Genomic DNA, 14,033 nt, shown 5'->3' with positions numbered 1-14,033 from the left:
GCATCAAACATAATAAGTAACAGTCCAGTTCATTAACAGGCTTCAACGTAGAAAGTGACACAGGGACAAAGTTTGTCCCCATCCTCATGGGTTCTGTCCCCATCCCCACCCCGTGCCCGTGGTTACTGCAGGTCCCCATCCCATTAATGCCTACTCCCTCCTGCCTCTGGGCCTGCCCTCTTTAAAATGCCGGCACCCCGCCCCTGCCCAGTGCATCCTAGGTTAGTTATCAGGGTATGGAAAGATGTCTCTGCTTCTGCAGGTGAACAAATACTATGAGAAATTTGGTGAAAAAGCTGGGAGCTAATGACAAACTGAAGGAGAGTACTTCATATTTGTAATGGAGAGTCTGTGGAAGGAAATGGAGGCATTTTCTGCAACTAGGATGAATGTAAACATCTCCGAGATCCAGCGAGCACAGCTAGTCTGCCTTCATTCAAAAAGAGGGCATGGTTGGTGGTGGGGTGCTCATTTTGAATTTTATTTTGCACAAGAATAGGCTGAGGTACCTGAAGTCTAATATGGAAAACAATTCTCCTCTCTTTTTGGGAATCAAATAGTACTTGAAGTAGAAACTCTAATTCTTTTCCTGAATCGAGACAGCCTCTATTGCATTTGACTGAGGAAAGAGTGCAACTTCCTCCTGGAGAAGGTGCATATAGACATGCAGTATCTGAGACCAAGTCAGAGGTTGATCTGATTGAAACGTGAGGTGGTAAACTAGATTGATACTGAAAAATCAAGAATCTATTGTGATCTTTTCCCACTGCTGAAAAAGAACTGTACCCAACCCCCTCCAAGCAGAGCAGGAATTGTACTGTGGAAGCACACTAGCTGTGAGTATATAGAAGAGTCAAAGACTATTTTGCTCGTGCAGATCAGATGTGGCCTGCTTTCTTTGCATTTATTTCTACATGTAATTTAGTGAAAGTTGTATGTTGACGTTGTTGTAGTTGCCTAAGGAAAGGAAAGCAAAGATGCTTACCTGTAGCAGGTGTTCGCTGAGAACAGCAGACCATTAATTCTCACGTGACCAAAACAAAATGTGGGCGATGTCATGTACGTCGTCCGGCGTGGAACACGTTTACAGCGTACTACAACTTTAAGAACACACGATAGCATCCCAGCTGCGCATGCGCAAGGGCCTTCCCGCCTGCTGCAAGAGCTCAGTACAATACAATAGCTATATGAGACAACTCCAAGGGGAAATGGGAGGGTATGTGAGAATTAATGGCCTGCTGTCCTGGATGCTGCGCATGCGCAAGGGCCTTCCTGCCTGCTGCAAGAGCTCAGTACAATACAATAGCTATATGAGACAACTCCAAGGGGAAGTGGGAGGGTATGTGAGAATTAATGGCCTGCTGTCCTCAAAGAATACCTGCTACAGGTAAGTATCTTTGCTTTCTGTAAGAACAAGTAGGTCAAGTTATTCTCACATGTGAAAATCCCTAGCTACCAATCTCACAGAAAACAACAGTGAGTTCCACTCGGTGTGTATATAGTTTCAGGTTAATCACTATTTCAAGAGTGCAGCAAAGGTATGATATCTAATGTGGGGGTGGGGAGGGAGAGGAAATGCATGCCCACCCGTCCATTCCTATGTCCCCCATGAACAGCTGACTATGCCCCAACTTTAATCATGTTTTAATCAAAATGCAGTCCCACTACTTACCTTTCTCGTTCACCTGTCTCAATCAGTTTCTGATTGATGGCTGCTCGCATCTGTGCATCTTTATTCATTTTGTCAACTTGGATTATCTGTGGAAAAACAAACAGAGATAATCTACAACTACACTAGAAGAGATCAAAGCTAAACACCTAACAATCAAGAATTCAGTAACAGTAGCAAGAACTGCCTCAGCACACACTTTCACAATTCTGCCCCCCTCCCCACAAAAGGTCCAAACCTCTGTTTGGCAAACAGCAGTCAGACAGTGAGGTTTCCTAAATACTGACTGCATTTAAAGTAAAGTCACCATTTGAGGCATTTCACAAGCTGAATGGGCTTAAAAAAAAAAAAGATATGAAGAACTCAGAAGGTTTTTAAACACTGCTCTTATTCACCTGCCTAGATAATTTGATTTTATTTACTACCCTGAGCCCTCAGCTCTGAGCACATTTGCTCTTGCTCAAAACTGAAGTCCAGGAGGCCTATTAGGCATGTTCTGTCATTATGTTGACTCGGTGAATTTTTATTTTACTCCATGGAAAATTATGGGAGAAAGCCCATACCATCCTATTCTGCGTTTATTCTATTGTACTGGAATCTTAAAAAAGAGAAGAGGAAAGAGCTTTGACCGTGTCCCATTTCAGAGCACTTTTCTGTGATTTTCAAAGAGACCTCCCATTATATGCAAATCTCTCTCATGCATATTCATTATGGGTATCCTGAAAACCTAACTGGCTAGATGTGTCCAAAAGACTGGGTTGAGAACCACAGAACTAAATGAGATTAGATTTACGCACACCATAACAGGAATGAACCTCCCTTTTAGCAAAGCTATGATGGAGATGATCACTCATGGGGAAATTCTGTACAAAATAAACTTAAAACTATAATCAGTGTCTTAGTAATAATTTAAAATGTAATACAGAATTGCTCAGATGCACTTTGTAATATTTTAATACACAGAATTCCACAATCTTAAGTCCCAGGCCTTCCACCATCCCAACCTTTTGTCTCCCCTGACTTGAAGCCCCTAGTTTATACTCTCCCCCCTTCCCAACTTTATACCTCCCATTCTCAATCATATCCCCACTGGTGGTTGGGAGGCAGGAAATACTGCTGGGCAGACTTATACGGTCTGTGCCCTGAAAAGGACAGGTACAAATTCAAGGTAAGGTATACACATATGAGTTTGTCTTGGGCAGACTGGATGGACCATGCAGGTCTTTTTCTGCCGTCATCTACTATGTTACTATATGTTACTTTGGCCTGAATCTCCCCTACTACTACTTATCATTTCTATAGCACTACTAGATGTACTTCTTTCAACTCATATCCTATCTCCTTCCCTACCTCCCTGCTCCTTAGCTCTCTCTTACTGCCCCAGGCTCAATCCTCTACCTAAGCTTGTCCTTCACTACGTTGATTCCCCAGTCCCTTCTCCATGGTCTCGCCTCCCTCAACACATGGCTCTCTAATCTACGAGACTTGACTCCCACACTCTCTAGCCGTGCATCTCCACAGGTTTGGCTCTCCCAGTTTTCTCTCCCCCATCTTTCAGAAAGATCCCACAGCTTTGTGCTTCTTCCTGCCCCCACCTCCTCAGGTTTCTAAATTTTGTCTCTCCCTCACAATCTCTCCCCTCTACCAGTGCTTCTTCCTCTATTCAGATATATGATCCAGGCTACAGCCTTTTTTCTTAACCAGTTCCATGCTCGATGTTGCTGGGTCACCTCCTCCTTTCCTCATGTAGAACTAATGTAAAGGGGCTCTGTGATACCATAATTTTGGTTTACTTCTCCCAGGACTTCTCTGTCCTTAAATTTTCTATTATCACAGCTGTCCTTATGGTGGCAGCAAATGGCTATGTTGTGTTCTTTCTATGCCCCTCCCCCCAAAAACTAACAGCTATGAATGCAGACCAATACAGTTGCTATTGCTTCTGCTTCTTCTCTCTCTACCACAGGCTGCTGACCTCAGTCACTTAGTAACCAATCTCAACAGAGGTAAAAAAAAAAAAAGGATTAAAAAAAAAATTAAATAGGGGCATTACACTATACCATCCTCCCTCTTTCCAGCCTAAATGGTGGTGCTGCTGTTGCTGCTACTTCTACCTCCCTCCAGCTATATGGGCTAACACTGATGCTTCTTCTTAACCTACAGAACTGGTGCTGCTGATCCTTGCCCACCATGCTGAATTCTGCACTAATTCTACATTATGCAGGTGTGTAGAACTTCCCCAGGAGTGAGATCATCTCAATCTAACATAGTACCTGTGCACACCTCAACAATTGCAACATGCCAAACAGAGCTTCCTTTTGGAATTCCTAAAGCATAAGGAACTATATTCTACTAGTAAAAGAGGCCCGTTTCATAGAGGAATGAAACGGGCACTAGCAAGGTTCCACGCCCCCCTCCCTCTCTGTCGTCCGAGTTCCATGGGCCCGCCCCCCTCCTATAGTCCGAGTTCCATGTCCTCCCTCCCCTCCCTCCATTCGTCTCCTCCGAGTTCCAGGCCCCCCTCCCCTTTGCGTTGCAGGACACCCCCCTCCGAGTTCCACTCCCCCCTCCTCCCTCCCTCAAAGTGCAAGCAGGACCTGTCCTCCGACAGCCCCTCGCCTTCCTGCTTGCCGGCTTTAATTTAAAAATTGTTACCTCGGGGTCCGGCGTCAGCATTGAAGGCGAGCAGAGCTTCACACTGCCTTCACATCTGTCTGAGCTCTGCCTCTGGCCCCGCCCTTCCGGAAACATGAAATGAGGGCGGGACCAGAGGCAGAGCTCAGACCAGTGCTGCCAGATGGGCGGTTTTCCCACCCAATTGGGCTCCTTTCTGTGCCCTGCTGCAGCTTTTTCACACCACGTGCGGGTTGCGGGATTTTTGGGCAGCTTCTTGTTGCCCCGCTGGCGGTTTTTTCGGGTTGGCTAGTTTTCCCACGGCCAGTAGAAGCCCCACGGAGGCGGGCTCAATGATGTTATTTTAATGATGGCATTTATATGCAAATTGACTCATTACTATTTATTAATGATGCCATTCACATGCAAATTGACTTTGTGCGGGTTTTGGGCTGGTTTGGGCGTGACATTTTTCCATCTGGCAACACTATGGAAGCCAGTGTGCAGCGCCGCTCGCCTTCAATGCTGACGCCAGACCCCGAGATAACAATTTTTAAATTAGAGCCGGCACGCAGGAAGAGGAGCCACCTCTTGCTCACCCCCCCCCCCCCCCCCCAATCAAACTCACACCAGAGGTTGTCCACCAACAATCCCGCAACTTTTCTTCTCCGGTGCCCCGTCCCCTGGCTATGAACCAACTTCTCTTTCTCCGAGGCGTCCCACCGCCTTCCTGGAAACAGAGAAAAGCTGCGGCCGTGGGGCCTGTAACCTGTCGCGGGCTATCTAAACAAAAAAATAAAAAAAATCATGTTGGAGTAAAGAGCTTTACCGGAACGTAGTGGGATTCCCCTGGGAATGTAACTTAGAGCCTTTCGGTGACCACCTACCTACCCAGACTCAGTTCTCCAAAACACCAAACACCGCTGTCTCCTCCTTTCAATAATTCAACGCAGTCGCACTTACTTTCTGCCCGCCCCTAGTTGATATATAGCAAGGCTGAAGGCTCTCACACTAAAACCTAGCAGCCTGCGACTGCGTGACGCTGCACGTGAAGGTCGTCATATCCAAGCGCCAGTAAACCAGGTGATGACTTCTGGTGTCGCCGACCCCATGCGTATGTCAGCGTGAGCCGCCTAATCATCACTGCATCACAGTCCAGACAGAGGAAATCCGGCTGTGCAGAATTATAGAAGCGAGGAGGACTTGTTGCACAGGGCTATGTTTAACACCAAAGCGGTAAGTGTTAATGCATTGGGAGTTTTGTTTTGTTTTTTTTAACTTGCGCCGGTTTTACAAATAATTTTATATATAAAACATATTCTTAGACTTGGAGGCATAGTTAAGGGCAGACCAGGGGCCAGCCTAGGTTATAGGTAGAGGATGAAATTAAACTGCTCGGAATATAATTTAAGCCAATTAAATAAAAGTTGACAGAGTTACCACTTATATAGATTGTTAGTTCAATAACAAAAAGTATCACTTTTTTCTTTTGGTTTGTTTGTTTTTATTTATTAACGTCTGTTTCCATGCTTTAAAATAGACTAATGGGCAATCGCAAATCATACCATTTTATCCATGTATAATGACTGTAGCAATTTAAATTTTATTTTTATTTATTGCATTTGTATCCCACATTTTCCCACCTCTTTGCAGGCTCAATGTGGCTTACAATACGTCATGGATAGTGGAAAAATAATAGAAAAATAGGCATTTAGTGTTACAGAAAAATTTTGGTAACAATGATAAGACATGATAGTAGTATGACAAGCAGATATTATAAGACATTTCTAACTACATGTGGAGATTTATGTATATTCACATTGGTTTATCTTTGTGGTAAGCCTTGCTGAAGAGATGGGTCTTCAGTAGTTTGCGGAAGTTCGTTAGTTCGTAGGTCATTTTTAAGTTGCACGGCAGTGCGTTCCATAACTGTGTGCTTCAGTAGGTGAAGTTTGACACGTGCACTACTTTGTATTTTAGACATTTGCAGTTAGGGAAGTGCAGATCAAGGAATGTGCGGGATGATCTTTTGGCATTCCTGGGTGGTAAGTCTATCAGGTTTGACATGTAGGCTGGTGCATCTCCATGAATGATTTTGTGAACTAGGGAGCAAATTTTGAACGTGATGTGTTCTTTGAGTGGGAGCCAGTGTAGTTTTTCTCTTAGGGGCTTGGCTGGTTAAAAATTATTGATTGGACAGGCGTGAGTATTTGCACTTCTCCTTTTTTGTTCAAAGTAATGCACCATTATTCTTCAGGGAGAATTATATTGAACCCTTAATGTACAAAATTCTACATCTCTGCTGATGATGTGCATCTACTCATACCCAGTGAACCAGATCTACCCACAGCTTTGAGTAAACTGACTGCCTGCCTGCCTGAACCCAAATAAAACAGAGATTCTTTGGGTACCAACCACACGTGGACAAATACTGGACTTCAAAATACCTCTTGGAAAGTATGAACCCCCCCTATAATCATAGGTCAGGAATCTTGGGATACTGCTAGACTCATCACTCACTCTGATACCACAAATTCAAACAACCTTCAAAAATTGTCTCTATCACCTATAGCAGCTACGAAATCTCTCTCCATATATTGAAAAGACGAGTCTGACCACAGTGGTTCATGGCATGATAACATCACGACTATACTACTGGCCAAACCAAAAAGAGTTTGTATCAGCCCCAACTAATTCAGAATGCTGCAGCATGACTGAGAGAAGGCTGTAAGTGGCGTGACCATATAGCACCCTTCCTCAAAAGCTACACTGGCTACCAATACCTTACAGGTCTGAATTTAAAGCTCTATGTTTGATTTTCAAGGTCCTTAGACAAAATGGGCCAGAGTACTTAAAGAATAAGTTAGCCCTTTACACACCTTTAGGACCTTAAGGTCTTTCAAGGATCATGACTATCTATACCTTTGTCAAAAGAAATTGTATGATGTGATATCCACCAGCGAGCCTTCTCAGGAGTAGCCCCCATGCTTTGGAATTTACTCCCAGAGGGGCTACATAGAGCTTGAGACTACCTCTACTTCAGGAAGCAGGGGAAAGTCTGGCTCTTCTTCCAAGCCTTTAATACATAGGGTGACTGACTGTACATTCATTCTGCTCCTGGACTAGCTTGCTACACACACTAACTTAGATCAGTTCTTTATCTCTTGCTTAAATATACAACAAACTTGCCTTCAGTTTAGCTAACCATCAAATTATCCCAACTGACTCTGTACCAAGTAACTTGTTCCCATCATATATTTGCTCTTGGTCCCTCAGCTGTATGGTAAGCCGTGTTGTAGAAATTCTTTAGCATCATATCTGTTAGTTGAATGTTCTAATGCATACTTATTAGACGTATCATTAGTATTATGCTAACATTGTATTATATCTCTGGTATTTGAATGCCAGTGTTGCTAAATGTGTACGTTTTTATACTGTTTCATAGTAGTTCTATTATTAGGTTTCAATCTACTTTTTTCAAGTTTACCTCACTGATATATTGTATTTATGTTTATTCTTGGTTATTTTACTGTTGTTATACTGTTAACAAAATTATCAATTCTGGTCACTATCTCAAAAAAGATACAGTGGAATTATGTTTCTTTGAAGTTACATTTTGAGGAAACTTATAACAGCTGCAGAGCTATGCTGGACTCATTTTCTTTTGTTTACTTTAAAAGCTCTGCGTGCACTGCTCAATCCGTTTTGGAGCTTTGGCTGAAGAAATTAGCCTGATTGCCAAAGTGGGCAGAGTATTTATCTGGACTGGAACCCCTGAAAGTATTTTAGGGAAAATACTGTTTTACATTTGGCTACACCTGGTTAGCTTGAAGGCAGATGCCTGCTTATCTCTTGTGTTGGCTCTGAGTGCCTGAACAAATAAAGTGTGTACTACAAAAGACTCAGGGCCGGCGGAACGCAGTAAGCAGGGTATGGATAGCAGGGTGGCACCAACATTCGAGGGGGCGCCAGAAACAGCCATGCTTACCCTGTGCTACACTACAGCCCTCCCAAGAAAACCTGCTTTGATCCTTGAAGGCTGCCCTGGTGGAGTAGTGGCCTCTGCGGGGTCAAGCAAGAGTCCCACTCTTTCCTGCCCTCTGCCACTCCCCTGTCTCCCTTTGCTCTTCTGTGCTGCGGGCAATCTTGCCGGGTTTTCAGAATGGCTGCCGAGACTTCGGCGGCAGTCTTGGCAGCCATTTTAAAAATACGGCGGCAGTGCTCACTTCACAGAAGAGCAAAGCAGAGACAGAGGAGCAGCAGAGGGTGGGCAGGACCAGAGGCAGAGCTCAGACAGATGGGAAGGCAGTGTGAAGCACCGCTCACCTTCAATGCTGATACGGGACCCCGAGGTAACAATTTTTAAATTAGAGCCGGCATGCAGGAAGGCGAGGGGCTGTCGGAGGACAGGTCCTGCTTGCACTTCGAGGGAGGGAGGCAGGGGGGGGGGGCGTTGAACTCTGAAGAGAGGGGGGCGTGGAACTCAGAGGGGAGTGGATGGAGGGAGGGGGCATCCTGCAACTCGGAAAGGGGAGGGAGGGGGGCAATTGTTTACTCACCTCCGGTGTCTGCTGATGGGTTCCCTTACCTCTCACTTCCCATTGGTCCACCCTGTGACGTCATCCCCATGGCGGACCAATGGGAACTGTGTTACGAACTGAAAAACAGTCAAACACAATCCAAAGGGTTGTGTGAAATGAGAAAAGTGGGAAATACCCCAGAAACCAAGGCTCCTGCCAAGGTCTAGTCAACAAGGCACTATTATCTGTAAAAGACTTTGTGCCCGTGAACAAGTTTCTTTCATGGGGTAAATATTTATTTATTTATGGTTCATTTCTACTCCACATTTTCCCACAAATGCAGGCAAAATGTGGCTTACAATTAAAAAAAAAAAAAAAGTACAGTACATGAAAGCTGTAGAAGAATAAGGTGGTGACATTAGCAGCAGGATACAGGACTAAACAGCAGAGTTACTGATAGAGTATGTTTTTTTGAAGAGGAACGTTTTCAGCAACTTCTTGAAAAGATAGTGATCAGCTTGCGATTTTAAATGCAAAGGTAGAGCATTCCAAATCTTCGGACTGGAGTAGTGGAAGGATGAGGCAAAAAGAAGCTTGTATTTGACTCCCCTGCAAGATGGGTAATGTAGTTGAAGAAAGGAGCGAGCTGTCTTTGTGGCATTTCAATCAAAGGGACCATATATTCCGGTGCCAATCTGTAAATTATTTTCTCCGAGGACAAGCAGGCTGCTTGTTCTCACTGATGGGTGACGTCCACGGCAGCCCCTCCAATCGGAAACTTCACTAGCAAAGTCCTTTGCTAGCCCTCGCGCGCCCGCGCGCACCGCGCATGCGCGGCCGTCTTCCCGCCCGAAACCGGCTCGAGCCGGCCAGTCTTCTTTTGTCCGCACTCGGTACGGTCGTGTTTTCGCCGTGTCGAGCCCCGGAAAGTCGACCTCGCGCGTCCAATTTGTTTTGAACGTGTTTTTTTCCTTCGGGAAAGCTTTGTCCTAGTCGGGAAGTGCTCCGGAAACCCCCCGCCGGGTTTCGTGTAAATCCTCCCCGTACTTCCAGCTTTTTTGCCCCGGTAAGTTTTCTTTCGTCGTCGGGGTAGGCCTCTTTTCGGCCTCGGTCGAGATTTTTTCTCCCTCTAAATTTGGTGCTTCAAATTTCGCCATTTCGGCTTTTGATTTCGCCGGCGTGATTTTTCCGCCCATGACATCGAAGCCTTCCAGCGGCTTCAAGAAGTGCACCCAGTGCGCCCGGGTTATCTCGCTCACTGATCGACACTCGTCGTGTCTTCAGTGTCTGGGGGCCGAGCACCGCCCTCAGAACTGCAGTCTGTGTTCCCTGCTTCAAAGGCGGACTCAGGTAGCGAGACTAGCCCAGTGGAACGTGTTGTTCTCGGGCTCTTCGTCGGCATCGGCACCGGGATCTTCGAGTGCATCGACGTCGTCAGCGTCCAGACCTTCTTCCTCGGCCGCCCCTGCATCGAGTGCATCGAGGCATCGGGCCTCTGCATCGGCGCCGAGACATCGGATAGCTGCATCGACGTCGGTGGTACCAGGACCTCGTCTGCTGATGTCGTCGGACGGTGGTGCATCGGGTGGAGTGCAGGTGAGGGCTGTCCATTCCCCTGCTGGTGGCGGTGAGCCCTCGGGTGGGTCTCCGCCTACCCTGAGGGCTCCTGCGGTACAGCCCCCCCGAGATCGACCTTCTTCAGTCTCGGCCCCGAGGAAGCGACGGATGGATTCGACGTCCTCCTCGTCGGTGCCGGGGAGCTCCGGTGACATGCTTCGGAAGAAATCGAAGAAGCATCGACACCGGTCTCCTCCCCGTGTCGGCACCGAGAGCTCTGGGTCGCCGAGGGATTCGGCACCCAGCAGGCATCGGCACCGAGAGGACCGCTCACCCTCTGTTCAGGAGGTGTCGATGCGCTCCGCTCTGGACAGCCCGGAACAGCCTCCACGCCCGGAACAGGTACTGACGTCGACGCCTGCATCGACCTCTCAGCCTTTCTCTGCAGCCGCTCTAAACGAGAGCCTCCGGGCCGTTCTCCCAGAGATTCTGGGAGAGCTGTTGCGCCCTACCCCTCCGGTACCGGCGGTGCTTGCGCCACCGGTACCGTCGAGCGTGGCGCCGGCTGGCCCATCGCCCAGGTTGAGGTCCCCGACGTCGGTACCGCGTGCGGTACCGACCGCGGCCACCTCCCAGGAAGGCTCCCCGACTACGTCGGCGGAGGGAGCTTCGCCGATGCGGGCGAGGGAGTCTACCTCTCGACGCCCCCATCGTGGACGGGGTTCCACGGAGTCGAGCAGGGCGAGGTTGCAGACACAGGTCCGTGAACTTGTGTCTGACACCGAGGGTGAGGCCTCGTGGGAGGAAGAGGAAGATCCCAGATATTTCTCTGACGAGGAGTCTGAGGGTCTTCCGTCTGATCCCACTCCCTCTCCTGAGAGACAGCTTTCTCCTCCCGAGAGTCTGTCTTTTGCCTCCTTTGTCCGGGAGATGTCTACGGCCATCCCCTTCCCGGTGGTTGTGGAGGACGAGCCCAGGGCTGAAATGTTTGAGCTCCTGGACTATCCTTCTCCACCTAAGGAAGCGTCCACTGTTCCCTTGCACCATGTCCTGAAGAAGACATTGCTTGCGAACTGGACCAAGCCATTAACTAATCCCCACATTCCCAAGAAGATCGAGTCCCAGTACCGGATCCATGGGGACCCAGAGCTGATGCGCACTCAGTTGCCTCATGACTCTGGAGTTGTGGATTTGGCCCTAAAGAAGGCTAAGAGTTCTAGGGAACATGCTTCGGCGCCCCCGGGCAAGGACGCTAGAACCTTAGACTCCTTTGGGAGGAAGGCCTACCATTCCTCTATGCTCGTGTCCAAGATCCAGTCTTACCAGCTCTACACGAGCATACACATGCGGAATAATGTGCGGCAGTTGGCGGGCTTGGTTGATGCTCTTCCCCCTGAGCAAGCCAAGCCTTTTCAGGAGGTGGTCAGGCAGCTGAAGGCGTGCAGAAAATTCCTGGCCAGAGGAGTTTATGACACTTTTGATGTTGCGTCCAGGGCCGCTGCTCAAGGTGTGGTGATGCGCAGGCTCTCATGGCTGCGTGCCGCCGACCTGGAGAATAGAATCCAGCAGCGGATTGCGGACTCGCCTTGCCGTGCGGATAACATTTTTGGCGAAAAAGTCGAGCAGGTGGTAGAGTCTCTCCACCAGCGGGACACCGCATTCGACAAGTTCGCCCGCCGGCAGCCTTCAGCTTCTACCTCTACAGGTAGACGATTTTTCGGGGGAAGGAAGACTGTTCCCTATACTTCTGGCAAGCGTAGGTACAATCCTCCTTCCCGACAGCCTGCGGCCCAGGCTAAGCCCCAGCGCGCTCGCTCTCGTCAGCAGCGTGCGAATCAGCAAGGCCCCGCGGCTCCCCAGCAAAAGCAAGGGGCGAGCTTTTGACTGGCTCCAGCAGAGCATAGCCGACATCCAAGTGTCAGTGCCGGGCGACCTGCCTGTCGGAGGGAGGTTGAAAGCTTTTCACCAAAGGTGGCCTCTCATAACCTCCGATCAGTGGGTTCTCCAAATAGTCCGGCAAGGATACACCCTCAATTTGGCCTCACAACCTCCAAATTGTCCACCGGGAGCTCAGTCCTACAGCTTCCAGCACAAGCAGGTACTTGCAGAGGAACTCTCCGCCCTTCTCAGCGCCAATGCGGTCGAGCCCGTGCCATCCGGGCAAGAAGGGCTGGGGTTCTATTCCAGGTACTTCCTTGTGGAAAAGAAAACAGGGGGGATGCGTCCCATCCTAGACCTAAGGGCCCTGAACAAATATCTCGTAAAAGAAAAGTTCAGGATGCTTTCCCTGGGCACCCTTCTCCCCATGATTCAGCAAAACGATTGGCTATGCTCTCTGGACTTGAAGGATGCCTACACACACATCCCGATACTGCCAGCTCACAGACAGTATCTGCGATTTCAGCTGGGCGCACGCCACTTCCAGTACTGTGTGCTACCCTTTGGGCTCGCCTCTGCGCCCAGGGTGTTCACAAAGTGCCTAGCTGTGGTAGCAGCGGCGCTTCGCAGGCTGGGGGTGCACGTGTTCCCATATCTCGACGATTGGCTGGTGAAGAACACATCCGAGGCAGGAGCCCTGCAGTCCATGCAGATGACTATTCGCCTCCTGGAGCTACTGGGGTTTGTGATAAATTACCCAAAGTCCCATCTTCTCCCAGTGCAGAAACTCGAATTCATCGGAGCCCTGCTGGATTCTCGGACGGCTCGCGCCTATCTCCCAGAGGCGAGGGCCAACAACTTGTTGTCCCTCGTCTCGCGGGTGCGAGCGTCCCAGCAGATCACAGCTCGGCAGATGTTGAGATTGCTGGGCCACATGGCTTCCACAGTTCATGTGACTCCCATGGCCCGCCTTCACATGAGATCTGCTCAATGGACCCTAGCCTCCCAGTGGTATCAGGCCGCCGGGGGTCTAGAGGACGTGATCCACCTGTCCACGAGTTTTCTCGAATCCCTGTATTGGTGGACGATTTGCTCCAATTTGACTCTGGGACGTCCCTTCCAAATTCCTCAGCCTCAAAAAGTGCTGACCACGGATGCGTCTCTCCTGGGATGGGGAGCTCATGTCGATGGGCTTCACACCCAAGGAAGGTGGTCCCTCCAAGAAAGCGATCTACAGATCAATCTTCTGGAGTTGCGAGCGATCTGGAACGCTCTGAAGGCTTTCAGAGATCGGCTGTCCCACCAAATTATCCAAATTCAGACAGACAATCAGGTTGCCATGTACTATGTCAACAAGCAGGGGGGCACCGGATCTCGCCCCCTGTGTCAGGAAGCCGTCAGCATGTGGCTCTGGGCTCGCCGTCAAGGCATGGTGCTCCAAGCCACATATCTGGCAGGCGTAAACAACAGTCTGGCCGACAGGTTGAGCAGGATTATGCAACCTCACGAGTGGTCGCTCAATTCCCGTGTGGTGCGACAGATCTTCCAGGCGTGGGGCACCCCCCTGGTGGATCTCTTCGCATCTCAAGTGAACCACAAGGTCCCTCAGTTCTGTTCCAGGCTTCAGGCCCACGGCAGACTGGCGTCGGATGCCTTCCTCCTGGATTGGGGGGAAGGTCTGCTGTATGCTTATCCTCCCATTCCTCTGGTGGGGAAGACTTTGTTGAAACTCAAGCAAGACCGAGGCACCATGATTCTGATTGCTCCCTTTTGGCCGCGTCAGATCTGGTTCCCTCTTC

At 48.9% G+C, this 14,033-nt stretch overlaps 2 protein-coding genes across 8 annotated transcripts in view; one reads left to right on the top strand and one right to left on the bottom strand.

Annotated features, from left to right (window-relative positions):
• ENY2 (ENY2 transcription and export complex 2 subunit) overlaps positions 1-5,325 on the bottom strand; it is a 32,237-nt gene extending 26,912 nt beyond the window's left edge. Inside the window, exons 1-3 of one of the 7 annotated variants that reach the window (XM_030218097.1) lie at positions 5,167-5,262; positions 4,910-5,062; positions 1,673-1,758 (exon numbers count right to left, since the gene is read on the bottom strand). In XM_030218097.1, the coding sequence (XP_030073957.1) occupies positions 1,673-1,740 (68 nt within the window). In that variant the 5' untranslated portion in view covers positions 1,741-1,758; positions 4,910-5,062; positions 5,167-5,262. Of the gene's footprint in view, positions 1-1,672; positions 1,759-4,907; positions 5,063-5,162 lie in introns of all 7 variants that reach the window. The other 6 variants (XM_030218130.1, XM_030218088.1, XM_030218140.1 and 3 more) reach the window with 6 other exon arrangements.
• An 89-nt stretch (positions 5,326-5,414) lies between these two features.
• The window catches only part of NUDCD1 (NudC domain containing 1), a 219,090-nt gene continuing 210,471 nt past the window's right edge, over positions 5,415-14,033 (top strand). The window contains exon 1 of the mRNA XM_030218074.1: positions 5,415-5,515. Coding sequence (XP_030073934.1) covers positions 5,498-5,515 — 18 coding nt within the window. The 5' untranslated portion in view covers positions 5,415-5,497. The remainder of the gene's footprint in view (positions 5,516-14,033) is intronic.

The sequence above is a fragment of the Microcaecilia unicolor genome, chromosome 1 (assembly GCF_901765095.1).
Source record: "Microcaecilia unicolor chromosome 1, aMicUni1.1, whole genome shotgun sequence".
Taxonomy (NCBI): Eukaryota; Metazoa; Chordata; class Amphibia; order Gymnophiona; family Siphonopidae; genus Microcaecilia; species Microcaecilia unicolor.
Note: the sequence above shows the minus strand (reverse complement) of the source record. Positions and strands in the feature narration are given on the sequence as shown.